Genomic DNA, 17546 nt, shown 5'->3' with positions numbered 1-17546 from the left:
TTCACTTGTTTACGAATGGCGATATATTGATAAATGCCTTTTTTGGCGGCATAGCAGCTTTTTCCTGACGATTCATTAACTGCAATTGATTAACTGGAAATGTGGGGCAAGAGTTCTGTTCGATTGTGAGCTTGGATTGTGATAGCGTTTTGTCAGCCAGTTCGGAATTATTTAGTAAGCCGAGATTTGTAGAATTCGGATAAGCAGCTTGAAAGTGAGTACAAATGTGAGTACAAATTGATTGTTAATTTGGCTTTTGCTTTGTGTTAAACGTCTGACATAGCCTATCTATCAGCTTTGTACGCGCTGGGTCCACTTGGAAAAAGCTTGCTTAATGACAAAATTTTATTGCGCATGATCTACGTATTTTCGACGTATCGTAACGCGTTATTTTCATTTGCTATAGCTGAATTGTAACAGCATTTGAATCCTGTGGAATCACTCGGAATTGTGGTTTGAGAGATTGTTGACAAAAAGATCAAGTAAATATCATTGCAATAAACCATTTACATCTATATTCGATAACAGTCGGATTGCTTTTGCGGTCAAGCCTCGTGATATAGGATAATATCACATTATTATAGGATAATATCACATATTGGTTGATATCAATCATCGTTTACTAATGTACATTTTGTTTGTTTCTCTTTTGGAAGCTTTATAGCCGAGTTGGTGATTTCATAGGTTGATTTCGTGATAGACATTTTTCCAACTATTCTTTCCAACTAATGATAGACATTGTCTATTATGGTGTCATGTTGTTATGTATTGTCACTTTGTGTATTATATTGTAATCATAGACTCCTTTAGATAATAGTTATAGTGTTGAGAAATACATATGTTGTTTATGTAATAACATGTTTCGTCACGACTTCTTTGAAAATGTTTTGCTTTAAGAGTTAAACGCGAAAATGGGAAAAATTACCAAAAGTCAGTAATTTGACCTTAAAATATAATATTTTGACCTTGAAAATGACATCAAACGGCATTGAAAGTAACACTATTGAACTCGCCATCCTCAAAAACCCTAATATGGATTCCAAGATTGTGTTTCTAGCTTCTCTAGAAGTCATTTCAGCCCAGAACGCAAGTTAATCATTCGGACTCAAGTTACAAACCCCGAGATCGTAAAATTCCAGTCCTTTACTTAAGGAGTCCATGGTTGCACCATAAACGTAAACTCAAATGAAGCTAAATTGCATTTTCTAGACCAAAGGGGATAGTTACTTTTATTGAGGGATATTTCTTCGTATTTTTAAAGGTAGGTAGCCTAGCCTACATATATCATTAAGGTGAATTGCTTCCAAGAGGATTTTTACTATTGAATATTTAGTAAAGAAGGTTTTTGTAGAAGAGTGTTTGCCAGGGGATTTTTAGTGGAGGACTCTTACCGACAACCATATCATAAATTTACACAGAACATAAAACTTTTAAATCTAATTGTAACTGGTGTAGGCTAGCTAGGATAGGTAACAAGTAAAAATGTTAAAACTTTGCATTCAAGGTCAAGCAAATTCTTACACAACCACTGATAGTTACCAATACAGCATCCATAACTCAAGATTGAATAGTTTTGCGATTTGCAAATGCGGCTAGGAGAAACCTCAATCCTCTACACTTTACAAAAACAGCTTCAAACGGGAAGTTTGACATTGGTAAATGGATGAAGATTATTTTATCTACTTTACAAGCATTTATCATAAACACGAACACTATAGGCTGGATTAAGATTGGAAAAACTTACTTTATCTTTTGGTACAAATAAAGGACTTTTACTTTCGCAGTAAAATCTTCCATCGGAAGAGCATCCCATTTCGTCAGAATCGTCATCACAATTGATGTTCAAATCACAAACAAATTTATTTTCAATTGATATCTGCACAATACGTTTTGCCACAGAATAGAAAACCAACAACCGTTTTAACAATTTTAAATATTATAAAAAGCAAGATTTTCTCTCCCTGGACACACACATTAATGCAGCATTCCAACTGTTTTGCTAGTAAGCCAATTCATGCTTTTAACTCTACCCAAATTGCAATTCAAACAAGGTCGCTTTACCAGCTTCAGCTGCATTATCAAACAAATACATTTCGCTGTTTAACAATCACAAGACTTCAACATCATGAGCTAGGCTTGAAGGACCAGAATAGTTTTACTAGTCTTTACTTATCTTTTCAGCCTGTAGCAGCGACTTTTGTTGTGGTTTTCAGACAAACGTTTTCCATATTTTATTTTTGAAAGAAGAATGTAGTAATGGCTCACTTTTGTTTTTTGAAGAGCAGGACAGTAGAACCGATCGGTGCAAACATCTTCATCTGATTTGTCATCGCAATCATAAACACCGTCACAAACTTTATTTGTAGGAATGCTGATTAAACCTTGAGCGAGACAACGAAATCTGTCATCGCAATTTTTCTCATCCACTTTGTTAGCAGTGCAATCAATCACTCCGTCACAGATTTTGTTTGCGTTCAATTCGATCCTGTGTGTATAGGTCACCTTCGAAAATCGAATGCTGTCCTAAAAATTGCAAAAAATTGTTCTGTACTGTAACACATTTAACTTACTATCTGCTATAAACCTGTGTATTTATAACCCATCTTGATGTGCTTTTCAGACAAACCGTTTCCATGACCCAACGTATTGTTTAGGACGCTTGTATGCCACCTGCACTAGTGAATGAACTTATGTTTTAAGCAGCAATGCAAAATAAAGTGTCAACATACTGTTAGTCTTCTGCGTGCCACAGGAAAAAGTAATGTTGAGCGATACCGATTAATATAAGCCGAGAATCTAAACTGAATATGCATGAAAGATAAGATAGAACAGCTTGAAGTAACGGAAATCCAATTAATCCAACGAACTGCAATAATTAGTTGTAATCAGAAACTGATAAAACAATGTAGGCTACACTTACAAAAAATAAACATTTTCGATCGTTTTGAATAGGTTTTGTTTCTTCAGTCGAAACACAACGATGAAGCAAAGCATCCATGCACTTTGCGAAACATTCCTCTAATGGACTTGTACCATTAAATGATGACGTACATTCCTCTTTTCCTCCACAAAGTACATCAATTTTGTTGGAGCAAGAAGTCGGACATCTTGAAAGTCACAATGTAAAGTCTCATGCAGTCATTTGGAAAACTTGTTTTGACAATTTTGTTTGTAAATTTTGCATAGATGAGTAGTCAGGCGGGGAGGTTTTTATTTTATGCAGAAATGTAAAAATTACTATCGACGGACGAAGCTTTGTTTCGTACTATCCAACTGGAAGCAGTTAAAGTACATTCTAACATCACTACACGTGATCACGTGTAGCTTACTAATAAGATGTAGTTCACTTCATGTTTAGGAGACTAAATAAAATATTGTTTATTTGAATTCTTTTGTTATGTTCATTTAAACATTTTTGGTTGAAACATTGATTTCTTTGGCCGTTTCTGTATTTCCTTTATGATAGATTCCTCATGCAGTTGTCGTGTAAGCCTCTGGGGCCGAGGGTCTATCCTTTTACCGCCCCAGATTCACGATGTTTCAGGACTAGGCTGGAAGGCTATATAGTAGAAAGCAGCCAGACTTTGGCTTCATCATCCAAGGCACGCAGACCTTCCACTTCGTTAGGTGGCTTGAAGATGGTGGATTCGTTAATAATGTGGTCCGCAGTCTTTTCCCCGGCACCACATTAACAAAAGAGGAAGAAGCCATTCCCTATTGGTGCATGGTAGAGCGAATAGACTCGTCCGCACAGAGACGGTTGAGGCGCACCCACGCCTGTTTTTGTACTGTCAAATCGATGGGGTGGTGTCGGCATCGGGAATGAACAAATGGAGTCTGGTGATACTCGAGTTCCATTTATAATTGTCATCAAATTCGTTCAGCGGCTGGCACAAGTTGATGTCTTGATTTCAGTCGATCGGGTTGCTCATTTGGGAAGCAGATGTTTTGGAATAGAGAAGATAGTTGGTCTTCAATGACAACAATCGAGTGGTTTCTTCGCAACGAACCTCAGCAGGTTAGATACCAACAAGATTGGAAAGATTGTCCAATGGTGTGGGACGCAGCAGTAGCATTGACAGGGGATGCAGGGGGGTACTTTTGGACCCGGCCCTATTTTAGGGGACCGAAATTTTTCAAAACGCCGCGTGCCAAAGATTTAACATTGCACTGTGGCAAAGCGAAGCTTGTTACTTTTGGTATTAAACTACCATGTCATGCCATATGTAAGCCTATAAAATTAAAGAAATTAAATTTTATGGAGCCCGGATTTTTTCAAAACATCGCTTTCCAAATATTTAACATTGCACTGTGACAATAAAAGCTATAAATTCAGCCTTGTAATCACATTTAGATGCAATGCATGTTACTTTCAGTAGCATCAGCTAAAGCTATAGGGGGTAATAAGTTGTTTTTATTTTTATATTTTTGTTTGTATCATTTTTTTTTAATTTCCTTTCTACCCTAAATTTTTCTGAAGGTGTTGCGGCCGTGCCAATTTATTTTTCAACTAAATATCTTACTTCGGTCACAAGCACGTTTTGACGTTTGTGTTTTGTCGCTTCTACCTTTTTCTCGACCTTTGCTATGTAGACGTGTATTGTTTTTGTTTTGATGGTCAGAAATAAAAACAACTGAACTGAACCGAATGTGCTCATATATGCTCATATAATTTAAAACAGATTAATTTTATGGGTCCCCCATTATTTCAAACATTGCTATCCAAATATGTTACTCTGTCACAAAAATTTGTTGGGGCCCCAATTTTTTCAAATTACCATCTTTCAAAATTCTTAACATTGACGACTTGTTAACAAAAATCCAGAACCCATTCTTGTGGCGAGTGTGTTTTTATTGAGATACATTAAATGTTACCACTTTTCCATAGTAGGCTACTTATCTTTCAATATCACGCCAAATTGAAGTTTTAAAAAGTATCCATTAAGGGCTTAGATTTTTTAAAACCTTATCTGTGCTCTGTGGACATTAGAAAAATTTATTCTTATGACAACTTTATTTAGATACATTGATGTAATTTCAAGTACCAACCATTATTATTACTGGTATTTTATACATGGCTGGACAAGTAATGTTAGAAGCTTGTTTTTTCAAAACGCAGTGCATTTGTTTGTCTTCTTCAGGTTTACACCTGGTGGTTGAAAATTTAGATTAAGTGGACGGGAAGGCAAGGAAGCCAATCTTCATGTCCACCTTCAGACATGCCTTTAGGTGTCCTGCCACAGACACAGCCGCATGCTCTTGAGCGGTGTCGAACCGGCGCCCTTACGATTGCCTTTCCAGGGCTTTCACCACTCGGCTATGCAGCCAACGCAGTGCATTAATTAACATTGATAATAAGTAATGTACATTGATAACAAAAAAACGCATTGTCTACTTTGGCCCTATTTAAAAGTTGTAAACCTTGTGAAAACTTAATTAAATATTTTAGTAGTGGAACAACTTGTGTTGTATCATTATTATTCTATAGTTTAACTCATAGAAGGTTGGGCTCCTGGAGTCTTGCTCAGTTTGGGGGGGGGGGGGTGGCTGTCGATTCTTCTTATGCTTTAGGAGTAATATCTCTGTTATGTTTAAAGGCATACTAAATGAAATTTTCAAACGGGAATTAAGCATTAAAATGCGTAAACTGAACATTCAAGAATACATTTCAAAAAAAATTACCTAAAAAAATTTGTTTTTAATGGCGCTGGCAAGGCCCAAAGTCCAATGTTTCATTTATTTTCTTTTTTTTCAAAAATAAAAAGTGCAAACACAGCTCGAGAATACGTCACAAAAGACAGAAATAACAAAAGCCACGTTACAACATCTGATGTTTTAACATCAGATCTGAGGTTTTGAGCAAACTGTCTGATGTTTTGACGTTGAAATCTGATGTTTTGATGTACAGGGTGGTCCACAAAAATGTGACACATTTCGTTTGTTCATAATTTCTACAAATCTGAAGATTTTTCAAAATATTTCAGCCGGAGATGGGACATAGCTATAAGTTTTTGCCCTCAAAAGCACTTTTGAAAAAACGAACCGGTTTCTGAGTTATTTCAATATTTGATAATATGTTCGATCCATGCTCCTCGCTGCTGAATCATCGCTGCCACTCTCACATTGAAATTGTCCATTACTCTCCCTAACATGTCCCTTGGAATTCTTCTAATTTCTCTTCTAATGTTTTCCTTCAGTCTGTCAATGGTATCAGGATTGTCCTGGTAGACTCTATCCTTCAGATATCCCCAGAGGAAGTAGTCGGGAGGGTTAAGATCAGGTGAATATGGCGGCCAGGGGTTGTTGGTCCTCCTTGAAATCAATCGATCCCCAGGAAAGTACTGATGCACATACTCAAGGGTACGATTGGAACAATGCGGTGGGGCACCGTCTTGCTGGAATACAGCTGTACTCAAGTCGATCCCCCTTCTCCTCCTTACTGCTGGAATGAATTGTCGTCTGATCAATTTGATGTAACGTTCAGTGTTAACAGTCACCTGGCATCCCTCGTCGTCCTCAAAAAAGTAGGGACCAAAAATGCCATTACGTCCTATTGCACACCAAACTGTGACTTTTGTTACACTCAAGGGTGCTTGCACATGCGCATGAGGCCGTGCTTCTGCCCAAAATCTCATATTTTGTTTGTTCACATGGCCACTCAAATGGAAGTGGGCCTCGTCGCTAAAGAGAAGCACATCCAAAAGACCGGGATTGTTCTCAATCCGTTCACTGATTTACTGACCAAATTCAAATCGTTCATCCTTGTTGGCTTGACTTTGAGTCTGAAGAAGCTGAATTTCGTATGGGAAAAGTTGCAAGTCAGCATGAATAATTCTATTGACAGAAGATCTTGAAATCCCCACATCCTGAGAAAGTCTTCTGGTGGATTTCCGTGGAGACTTCTCCACACGAGTTCGAACATCGTGAACTTTTTCGGGGGTTCTTGCGGTGGAAGGTGGAGCACTATGGTTCTTATTGTTGTTAGTCACACAGCCAGTGTCTCTGAACTTCTCCAACAAGCGTTTGATAGTATTCCGAGACGGTGTTTTCCTTCCAGGAAAGTCATGACGAAAATGTCTCTGGGTCAAGATTACAGATTTTGTCGAAAAGTAACGTTCAATGATTTTTGTCCGCTCAGTCACTGAAAATTGATATCCCGGCTCCATACTGCTACACATAAAACTTATAGCTGCACTCTATAACTAACCTGAAAATCAAGAGGTAGAATTAATTTTTATGGAAATGACAGATAAACAAAATATGTCACATTTTTGTGGACCACCCTGTACATACATACATAGCCTACAGTTAAATCGCCGGCAGTGACAACTGTTGCGTGATCAGCTGATTGCTCGTCTTTTATTACGTAGACTGTACAGTCGCACGCTTTGCTGCTCAGGCCCATTCTGGTTTTGAAAGCTCTGACAAAAGTACGCGCGGAATGCTGATCAGACCGCAATGGGGCAAAATTTTATTGAAAATCGTTTTATGGTAGCATGTTAAACACAAAGAACGTGGAAAATCGTTAAGTCAGGTTTTTCCTTTAGTATCCCTTTAAGGCACGGTTTCAAAATTTGGGATTCACTTTGTAAAAGTATTCACGCTGAGCATATCCGAAAATTAAAACTATGTGAATTTTAGAACTGCTCATATACGTTGAAATGTTGAGGTGACTTATGGCCTTTGGATTATTTGGTATTTTTTGGTAGAGTAATGAAGAACATGCATTGCAATGTTGGGATTAATTTTTTTTTACATAATCTCAATTTGAATCATTTGATTAACGAGACATGGGCCAAATTAATTACTTTCATCCAGCTGGTGGGAAAACTTTGAACAATAAAATATGAAATATTTTAGAGGATGTGCTGAGAAATGCATTATATCTCTCAATTTATAACTTTTATTCGCTCAAAATTTCAGCTCAATAGAGGTGAATAAAAGTTAGGAAAAGTCAAGAAATCTCGTAGTCGCAGCCTCAGTGGTTTTAGAGATAGAACTGTTGATACAAAAAAGTTGAATTGACAGCCCCCCCCCCCCCCCAACCTTCAAAGGGTTAATAAACAAAACTATAGATCTTTTCAAAGTGTTGCATGTTGATTACTCTAAAGGTCTAATGCCCAACAATAACATTTTTTTAAACCATTTTATTTACTAATTTTTGTATCAGTAAAAATTGCACCGTTTAACAACATAGTAGGGTTACCAACCAGTGCCGCATGGTGATCATTCGTTTTGGATCTTTACATCTTTTAGAATACTTCAAGACATGCTTGATTTTCACAGGGACTCTTTATATCACATCACATCAGTTTATTTTGATGTGATCTAAACAGCTATTGAAAAAAACGACAAACCTAGTTTGTGTATAAAGTCTGCTGATGAATTAATTAAAATGATTTTTTTTTGCTATAACCACAAATATTAAGCTGACAAGTTTTTAGAGGCCTGTGGAAAGTGTGAAGCTGAAATAAGGTATTGAATTTGGATTATTCTGATCTGATGATTCGGATCTGTCTCCATAACAAGGTACACATTACAGACTTTCAGCTCGTTTTATCTATATATAACTATCATATGTTAAATACATGCTTTTACGGTTACATTTAACCCTATCTTAGTAAGAGCCGTTTTTGTATGCGGAAAGCACGTCACGGGCTATCTTAGCGCCGTGCTAATTAATCACTAATAACGGCAGCTTTAAAAATCACAGAACCAAAACATTTTACAAGGTAATAGCCGTGTGTATTGTGCGTGTAGAAATTAAGTTTTTACTCAACAAATTTATTGAAATAATTTATCTAATAATTGTATCTATGTTGTGGTTGTAGGTTGTACCGGTACTTAGGTTGTACCAGCTGTGAAAATTAACAGGAGCTGGTGTTTATTTTTATCTAAGTTTTTAAATATACTTTAGACAAGATAATAGTTAATGCTATTGATGAAGCATTTTAAAAAGTTGTGAAAGGGCATCTCAGGTCTCAGTGACGGTTATACAATGTCGTTTTACAGGTTGCTTTGGTTTTGAAGATTTGGGGACCCGGATTTTTGCTTGGTACCGTGCCAGAAATGTTCTCTTAACGGCCCTGGACCCAGGCATCCGATCAGTGTGCCCAGAGCGCTGTTGATGGCAGTGTCGATGTTGTGGCAGTGAGCACTGGGGCATCAAGCAGGTGCACAGTACTGCTTAGGAATAGAAACTTTGCGTATAGCAGCCCTAGCCTCCAGATAAAGCCTGCCAAGCGATGACATTTTTATGCGCAATGACATCACATGGTGGTTGTATGTGAGTGATCTGTCTAAGTGTCTAATATCACCACAAGATACCTGGATTCGAGGCAGAAGGACAGAGGCTTTCCATAATTCTGGTCATGTAGCTCAGGATCAGCTTCCCGGTTGTGCAGATGGAAAGCTGCTGCCACAGTTGTGGTTTCGCTGAGTTGCAGTCGTCATTTCTGGATATAAGCTGAAAGAGTTTTCATGTCCTAGATCAATGTGTCTTCTAGGTTTTCCCACGATTTTGGGGAATGGAGAATTGCCACGTCATCCGCGAATGCATATTTTGCTGAGACCTTGCTTGGCAGGTGGTGAGTTTAGATGTTAAAGAGAAGTGGAGCCAGCACTGATCCCTGTGGCTGTGGGACGCCATTTTTCAGGCTTTTCAGTCTGCTTTGCCGTTAGTCGCTGGTGGCGAGGATGAAGCTTCGATTCATGACAAGTTCCATTGGTGTCACTGCGCAAGAAACTCCCATCGGGCTTTGCGCTGTTCAAGCGCTTGGCAGGCTTCAGCTGGGGAGCGAGGACTGACTCTTTGCGAGTAGCAGCCCTCACACTTGTCTACTTCTCTGCAGAGTCCTGTGCACCTGTTTGGTGCCGCAGTGCTCACTGCCACAACATCGACACTGCCATCAACATTGCTCTGCGCAAAGTGACCGGGTGCCTCTGTCCCACACCATTAGACAATTTCACCATTCTTGATGGCATCCAGCCCGCTAAGCTTCGTCGCGAAAAAGCCACTCTGTCCCTCGGTCGATGGGCATTGGAGCCCAATCATCCTCTCCATTCCAAGATCTCTGCTCCTCCAAAAAAAGCACACCATCGACTAAAATCAAGACACCCATTCGTGCCAGCCTCTCAACTTCTGCACAACGAACATGATGGACAATACATATCTGCGGCCAATTGAGCCGACCATGAAAGGATCTCTCAATGCAAGTCAAACACCACCAGACTCCATTCCCTTCATCTCCGATGCCGGCACCCGTTCCACCGGTCTGAAACTACAAAGACAGGCGTGGGTGCACCTCAACCGTTTCCGTGTGGCCGTCGGGATTTTCCATTCAACTAAGCACCAATGAGGAATGGCTTCTTTCTCTGCTTGTAAATGCGGTGCCGGGGAACAGACCGCAGACCACATCATCAACGATTGCACCATCTTCAAGGTACCTAATGGAGTGGAATGTCTGCGTGTCTTGGATGATGAAGCCAAAGAGTGGCTGCTCTCTAGTAGGCTTCTAGCAGAGTTTTGAAACATCATGAATTTGGGGTGGCAAAAGGATAGACCCTCGACCCCAGGGGTTCACACAATGACAACGATGGCAAGTTTCATGATTATATGGACCATATGTCGGTTTGGAAGCCGGCGAAGCAGCTTGCAAGTTAGGCCGCAGTGCTACACGGTATCGTGGACAGCTGTAAGATGTTGAAAGACAGCGCTGGCTTTTTTTTACGCAAAGCAATCCTCGATGTCTTTTGTGATCTGTCTCGTAATTTACCACAGATAATAATCTTGGGAAAGCTCAGATTTTTCTAATCGTACATATCTGAAGTGGAAAATATTCTAAACTTAACTGTATATTTTTTAAAAACGATATTCTTGCATTTTTGCAGCAACAACAAAATGTGTTGACATTTATTATTTATTTGTTTGTTATTAAAATTAGAATGAGCAAAAACTCTAAGATTGATCATTGTATTGACAAATGTTTTTTCCAAACCTGCATTCTTGACCAGAGTTAACTGCCTTGGCGTCCTTACATTTTAAAGTTACCCCGCAATATTCGCTTCTGTATAAAAGAAAACAAGGCAAAACTGAAAGTTTTTGACACATAAAACTAGCAAATCATTCAAATTTTTAACTTTGTTATCCAAGTCATTCACTCCACAGATTGTGCGTTTGATGTGCTGTACAATTGTAGCCACAACCATTTCAATACGTCACTAAGTTTTACCAGTAGCCTACTTATATGGTAAAACACAGTATTTTTCATGCTTTCCCTTGTTTAAAGACGTTTTCATAAGACAGTCATTAATCTTGCTATTTGTCGTTCAGTACTAAAACGGCCACTGTTTGCCCTTCGTATAACAGAGAAAGTTAAAGCATGAAATGATAGACAATAATTACCTCTCATCTCTATTGTCTGGACAGTTAGCAACAGAATCACAAACTGAAGTGCGGTTTATACAACTACCATCTCCACATGACACTTGTCCAATGGAACAGGAATTTGTGTCGGTCTTTCTAAAAGAATTGAAGACCTCAGAGTGAATTAAGTGTGACAGAAACACCTTCAAATCTAGTTTCATTTTGTTCGGTTTTAGCTAACATGTCTTGCCAAACAGAGATTTATCCTACTTGTACACCACTTTAAACTTACTAGAAATTCGCTGCACGTCTATAAAGTTAAATCGACATGTCCATGTCGATTTAACATGTCAAATTGGACATGTCGACGACATGTCCAATTGTCCACGCGTCATGATCAATTTAATTTAAAAAATATATATATAATATGTATTGATCAGATGCCTTGCCTGATCCATTGGCATGAATACGTAATAAGCTTGAAAGGTGATGATACAAATCTTACAACTCAATAACTCACATGGTGGCTATAATTCTTGACACCACATCATCGCACACTTTTGGCAGTTCTCCCTCACACAAGCATTCGTCTGTCAAATCGGCACAGTCTATGACTCCATCACAGACTTTACGGTGTGGTATAATCATGGACCGATCCAGGCAGTAGAAACAAAGTGAATCGTTGAAGGTTGTGGAAGGCAGAAAGCGCACATCTCTGAAATTTAAAAAATGAAAGTGATAAATAGGTTATTATGTAAAATCATAGGCTACAGGTAGAAGGAAAATTCTTGCCTGAAAATTAATGTAGGCCTACTACAGCTCTTACTTAGACGTAAAAAACGTAAATAAAACACAACTTGAATGAAATATTTATTATGTTGTAATCTACAGTTATATTGCAACCTACAGTAACCTGCAGTTTTAAACCGCTTAAAGCAGAGTTGCGCAAGGTCTTGAAGCCACGGGTTGCATTTCGCTAGTCTTGGTGGATTGCATTAAATTGTTCACTTTTTTTTGTCTTTGAAATTCGGTCTGAGCTTTAAGGTTGTATATTGTATGGTAACCAATTACGTGGCAATCAACAACAATACGATGCAAGAACAACAGAGTCATTAAATTTATTTTCGAAGGATTTTTGAAAACGTTTGGAAATTCCAGGCATACAAATCAACATTTCAGCGATGCTCTGTAATTCGAATCAATTTGCGTGGCTCTTTCGAAAATGCTTTTTTGATAGATAGCCTACTTACCGAGATACCAGGACAAAAGGATGCGTAATTCCGTTGCGTGCAACAGGACTTTTGTCAGACTATATTTATCGTTGTTTTCATTTGAAATATCGACTATGTGGAATTGACAAGATTCACTAGTTGTGAATCTTCTTGTCTGCTATCTCGTGGAGTTTTGTCAAGAAAAAAAATGAGAAATTGCGTGTACTTATTTTACACTGCTGGAAACATTGGAATGTATACTTTTTTTTAACATTATAGCAATACAAGGTTTAAAGCTGAAAATGACTACCTGGCTTTGCTGTATTCTATGTCTGAAGAAAAGCACAAGTCATCGCCTTGATCGCAATCTCGTATTCTATCCCACAACATCGATTGCGGAATTCTGCAAAATTCACCATTTCGGAGACAACGAAATCCTACTCCGTCCTGCCACCCGTCATCTTCCTGACAACCATTACAAGGATCTCCATTGCACACAGATGATCTTCTCACGCATGCATTGTTTTGGCATCGAAAGTATTCGGGACAGTCAAGATCACAGTAAGAAGTGTTCAGATAAGATATTGGGTTGTGGCACAAGAAAGTCTGACTTGCGGAGCAAGTGACAACGGTGTATGTGCCGAACACAGTTTGTCTAAACAATAAAAAATCTAACGTAAACTTCAACAATATTTAGTTGCAATAAAGATTAAAAAAATTATTGAAAATCTTAGGTTGACAGCATAACTGTCATTCTTCGGAGCCTATCATTCAAATCGCCTTGGTAAAATCAGGCCCTTAGATAAACCTCACTGACCAACGAATTAGCCGCTTATCAACAAACCGAAACAAAAACTTAGACGTAATTGGGGCTCATCAAGATAGCCTATACTGTTTAGTAGCCAATTAGAGAAATGACAAACAAGAAAAAACAAGTGAGTAAGAAACATCAGTTATTTCTCAAATAGGCCTACATGTACCTTAGCACAAAGTGAAAATTACTGTGAATGACTTTTAACTCTTCATCTAATGATTATAACTCTTTATCGATAATTATGTGTAAAAGTTCATCAGCTACTATTTTCCACCACACAATTTGACTGGTGGACTACGAAGCATTATCTGAAAGCAAACGATTCTTTTTAGTGCTACACTAGTAAGAGTTTACCATGAACGTAAACGACAAAACTGATAAAAAACCAAACTTCAACAACCGTACAGTACAGTTTTGTATAAAATACAGCCTACCACGAGGACAAAATTTCTAGTCTACTTTCTACAGTGTCTCTACAACAGTGGTTCCCAACCTGGGGTTCGCGGACCCCTTGGGGGTCCGTGAGAAAGCATTTGGGGGTCCGTGATTACCTTGATGAATTTTGGAAAAAAAAACTTTGTTCTATATGCACGGATGGAGCACCAGCTATGATCGGGAACAAATCCGGATTTGCTGCTTTAGTAAAAAACGAAGCTCGCGTGGTTGTTACCCATTGCTTCTTGCACAGGTAGGCTACGCCTTAGCAGCAAAAACTTTACTAGCAAGTCTCAAAGAAATTCTGACGAATTGCATGAAAGTCGTTAATTTCATCAAAAGCAGAGCTGTCAACCACCGTAGCCTACTTTTAAAGCACTCTGTCAAGAAGTAGGGTCAGATTACGGAGTACTTTTGTATCATTCTGAGGTACGTTGGTTATCTAGAGAAGTTTTAGAACGACTGCAGCAGCTAAAAAATGAGGCATCAACTCTTTTGAAAGCAAAAGGAAGTCCCCTCTCAAAATTGTTCGAGAGTAAAAGTTTTCTATACGGCATGGCCTACTTAGCCGATATTTTCGGTCATATTAACAATGTTAATCGAGGCATTCAAGGACCAGGTGTGACAATAATTGATGCAGCTGAAAAACTGAAAGCGTTTTTAGTCAAGTTGCCGGTTTGGAAGCGCAGATTGGAAGCAGGTAATTACGCTAACTTTCCAATGTTAGAAGATCTTATCTTGATGGATGAAACTCAAAGAGAATGTACTCTTTTGATCTCTATGAGAGAAAAAATTTGCGCACACTTGGAAACCCTGCAAATCGCATTTCAACGTTATTTTAATTTAGAACACCTGCCGAACGAAGTTGAAACATGGATTCGAAATCCTTTTCTTTTTGACTCGAACAACATTAGCGATGACAATCTCAGTAAAGATGACCTAATTGATTTGAGATCAAAAGAGTTATTACGCATTGAGTTTCATTCAAAAACTGTGGAAGAATTTTGGTACTCACAACTGCAAACCTATCCATTCTTGGCAAAGCAAGCGATTATTGTTTTGTTACCATTCATAACCACTGAACCTTTGCGAGGCAGGATTCTCAGCTCTTGTTACAATAAAAACAATATCGAAATCGCCTGGACAGTGGACGTTGAAGATGACACGCGTGTTGCATTGTCAAAAACTCAACCGTAGTTCAGTCGTTTAGTTCAGGAAAGGCAACAACAACCATCTCATTTGCTTACGTTGAAAAAGTTTCGGCATGGCACTTTGGGTCACCTTAATATTCAAATACTGCTGACATTTCTTGAACAATCCATTCATTTTCTTATTTGAGCAACTGTTTAACCTGATATTTGCCGCAGGAGTCACAGCGGCAATGCAATATGACACCGTACAGTAGTTGAGTAGCATAATTATTACAATAGTCAATAGTACTGTGATTGAACTGACTTGTGTGAAAATAAATTTCTTTGCAATAGTCAATAGTATGTTAATTGAGTTTCAGGCAAAATTTAGGTAGGGGTCCGCAGAATTAATAATTTGTCTAAAGGGGTCCGTGACAACAAAAAGGTTGGGAACCACTGCTCTACAACATGCCACATGAAATTGAGAAATTCTCTTTCATGCTATGTCTTGGAAATAGGCTACAATATTTATATATTTAAAAAGTTGGAGAACTCAGTTCACATTTGTAAATTGTGAGAGTTTTTATATTATTTTTCTATACTGCCAATCAATTGATTTTTTTCTTCATCGTCATATCCTTCTTTGAGTAAACTAAATCGAATATAGTTATTACTAACTTATCTAAACCCTTGACAGCCAGTTTCACCTAAAGGAGGATCATCAGAAGATCCTTATTCAAATATAATTCTTTGAGTAAACTAATATTCTTGTTATATCGTCGATCATTGATGGTGCATTGTCAGCAGCCTATGCATCAAACTTGAAACTTGCGTAGTTGGCGTGCAATAAAAATCACATCTATTTGCTCATTATTGGATTTGTTTGAAAACAAAACATGTTAAAATTTCCAATATGTAGTCTTTCTAGAGTAAGGTAAACATGGTTGCTACCTTAAGTTCGTTTCATTTTGAATCCTGCAGACCGAGGTACTTGTGACAGCATTTGTATCGCTTTGCGGCTCACACTTTACAGTCTTGTCGCAGAACTCACGCTCCGGAATATCTTCCTTCTGACAAGGTATTCCTACGCACGACAATATAAGGCCATTGAGACAGAATAGATACTGCAACTACACCAAGATTACCTGATGTTGTGTTAGAGTTCGTTAGTGTCTTCAGTTTCGTGCATCATTTGTCTGCTTTTAGTTGACTCAGATTTAATATAATGTTTCTACTTTTGTACAGTAGCCTATAACACCATGTAACACAAAATTTATCCTTGGGTTAATACTATAATTTTCTGATTTAATATGGCATAAATCAACAAAAATAAGCATTCAAAAAGTTCCAACTTCGGTTTTGACTTTATGAGATTCATTCATTGGATTTTTTGACTAATTGTGATTTTTAAATGCAATGGCTCCCACTATATCTTTTCAAATCAATATAAAGAAGTGGCAGTTGTCGGCAGCAGTGGCCGAGTGGTTAGCGCGTTGGGCTTGCGGTCGAGAGCCTGCATGTTCGACTCCAACCACCCGCACTTGCTGTTGTTTCCCTTGGCAAGAAACTTTACGATAATTGCCTCTACCCAGTGATCGATTTCGAGTAATGGGTAGTACCAAATTTAAGTCATAAGTAGAGTAGACAACCGGAAACAGACATTGCCGTCGGCTGCAGCGTGGGTCAGGTGTACGTCGGAAGGCGTACACCGATGCATAGCGCTCAAGTCCGCTTTCCCGCAATGCAGGATAAAGATAAACAAACAAACAAACAAAAGAAGTTAAATCTAAGATTACTTATTGTTGTCATTGTAAAATAATGACGATGAACGTTGTTTCAGAGATTCTTTAAATACATAAACAAGGAAAAAACATGTATAGAAAGCGATTTTAATTTAGGCTACAAACACGATGGAAAACCTAAAGGCCTGAATACCATGCTACAGGCCTTTGGTCAAAATTATTACATAGCAAAGTTATATGTCGTCACTTAAAGCACTTAAAACGTATAACATAATTACAAAGAAATATATATTTTTTTAGATTGGCGATGATATATCAGTTTTCTTTCACGTAAACGATTCATATGTAGTCATCCATCATACTTTCATTGTAGGCCAACTGGCCTTTATATAGCGTTCCTCAAAAACCTGATATCTTCATCAAATTTTCCCCTTGTTTCTCTGAGGGATCACACTTTTTATCTTTGAATTGATCAAGGTTAGCATGTAGTGCGTGTAGTTTCAGTGACATCCTGCATCCCATAATTCTAATACGCATCCCTGAGTTGAGCAAAAAGAACCCTGTGGTTCTCTGTCTTGTGATTGCCGAAAAATATGTTAACTACAGACATGAAACAGGTCTAAGCTGTCTGTTAAACTTTAGACAACATCTCGATCAGGTAAATAAATGGAGTTTATCAGTCGCTTCACTTCAGTTCACGTAAATACTCCAGCTTCGGTTTTTGCATCTTGCAGTTTTTGAAACAGCTCTTTAATTGCTTGAATGCTCCACCCTCTGTAGAGTTGTTTAAGACCTAGTTTTATGTGCATAGAAGACATCAGTATTTTTGTTGCATCAACCTGAGATTGT

General features: G+C 38.2%; 1 protein-coding gene across 1 annotated transcript in view; it reads right to left on the bottom strand.

The window, feature by feature from the left end:
- The window catches only part of LOC145777485 (uncharacterized), a 51103-nt gene extending 33884 nt beyond the window's left edge, over nucleotides 1-17219 (bottom strand). The window contains exons 1-9 of the mRNA XM_082588864.1: nucleotides 17105-17219; nucleotides 15907-16039; nucleotides 12887-13231; nucleotides 11886-12080; nucleotides 11405-11521; nucleotides 10998-11066; nucleotides 2921-3107; nucleotides 2266-2523; nucleotides 1745-1876 (exon numbers count right to left, since the gene is read on the bottom strand). Coding sequence (XP_082444990.1) covers nucleotides 1745-1876; nucleotides 2266-2523; nucleotides 2921-3107; nucleotides 10998-11066; nucleotides 11405-11521; nucleotides 11886-12080; nucleotides 12887-13231; nucleotides 15907-16039; nucleotides 17105-17219 — 1551 coding nt within the window. The remainder of the gene's footprint in view (nucleotides 1-1744; nucleotides 1877-2265; nucleotides 2524-2920; nucleotides 3108-10997; nucleotides 11067-11404; nucleotides 11522-11885; nucleotides 12081-12886; nucleotides 13232-15906; nucleotides 16040-17104) is intronic.
- Nucleotides 17220-17546: the final 327 nt, after the last annotated feature.

Source organism: Aplidium turbinatum, chromosome 9 (assembly GCF_918807975.1).
Source record: "Aplidium turbinatum chromosome 9, kaAplTurb1.1, whole genome shotgun sequence".
NCBI classification, from domain to species: Eukaryota; Metazoa; Chordata; class Ascidiacea; order Aplousobranchia; family Polyclinidae; genus Aplidium; species Aplidium turbinatum.
This window is presented reverse-complemented; position numbering and strand designations above follow the sequence as displayed.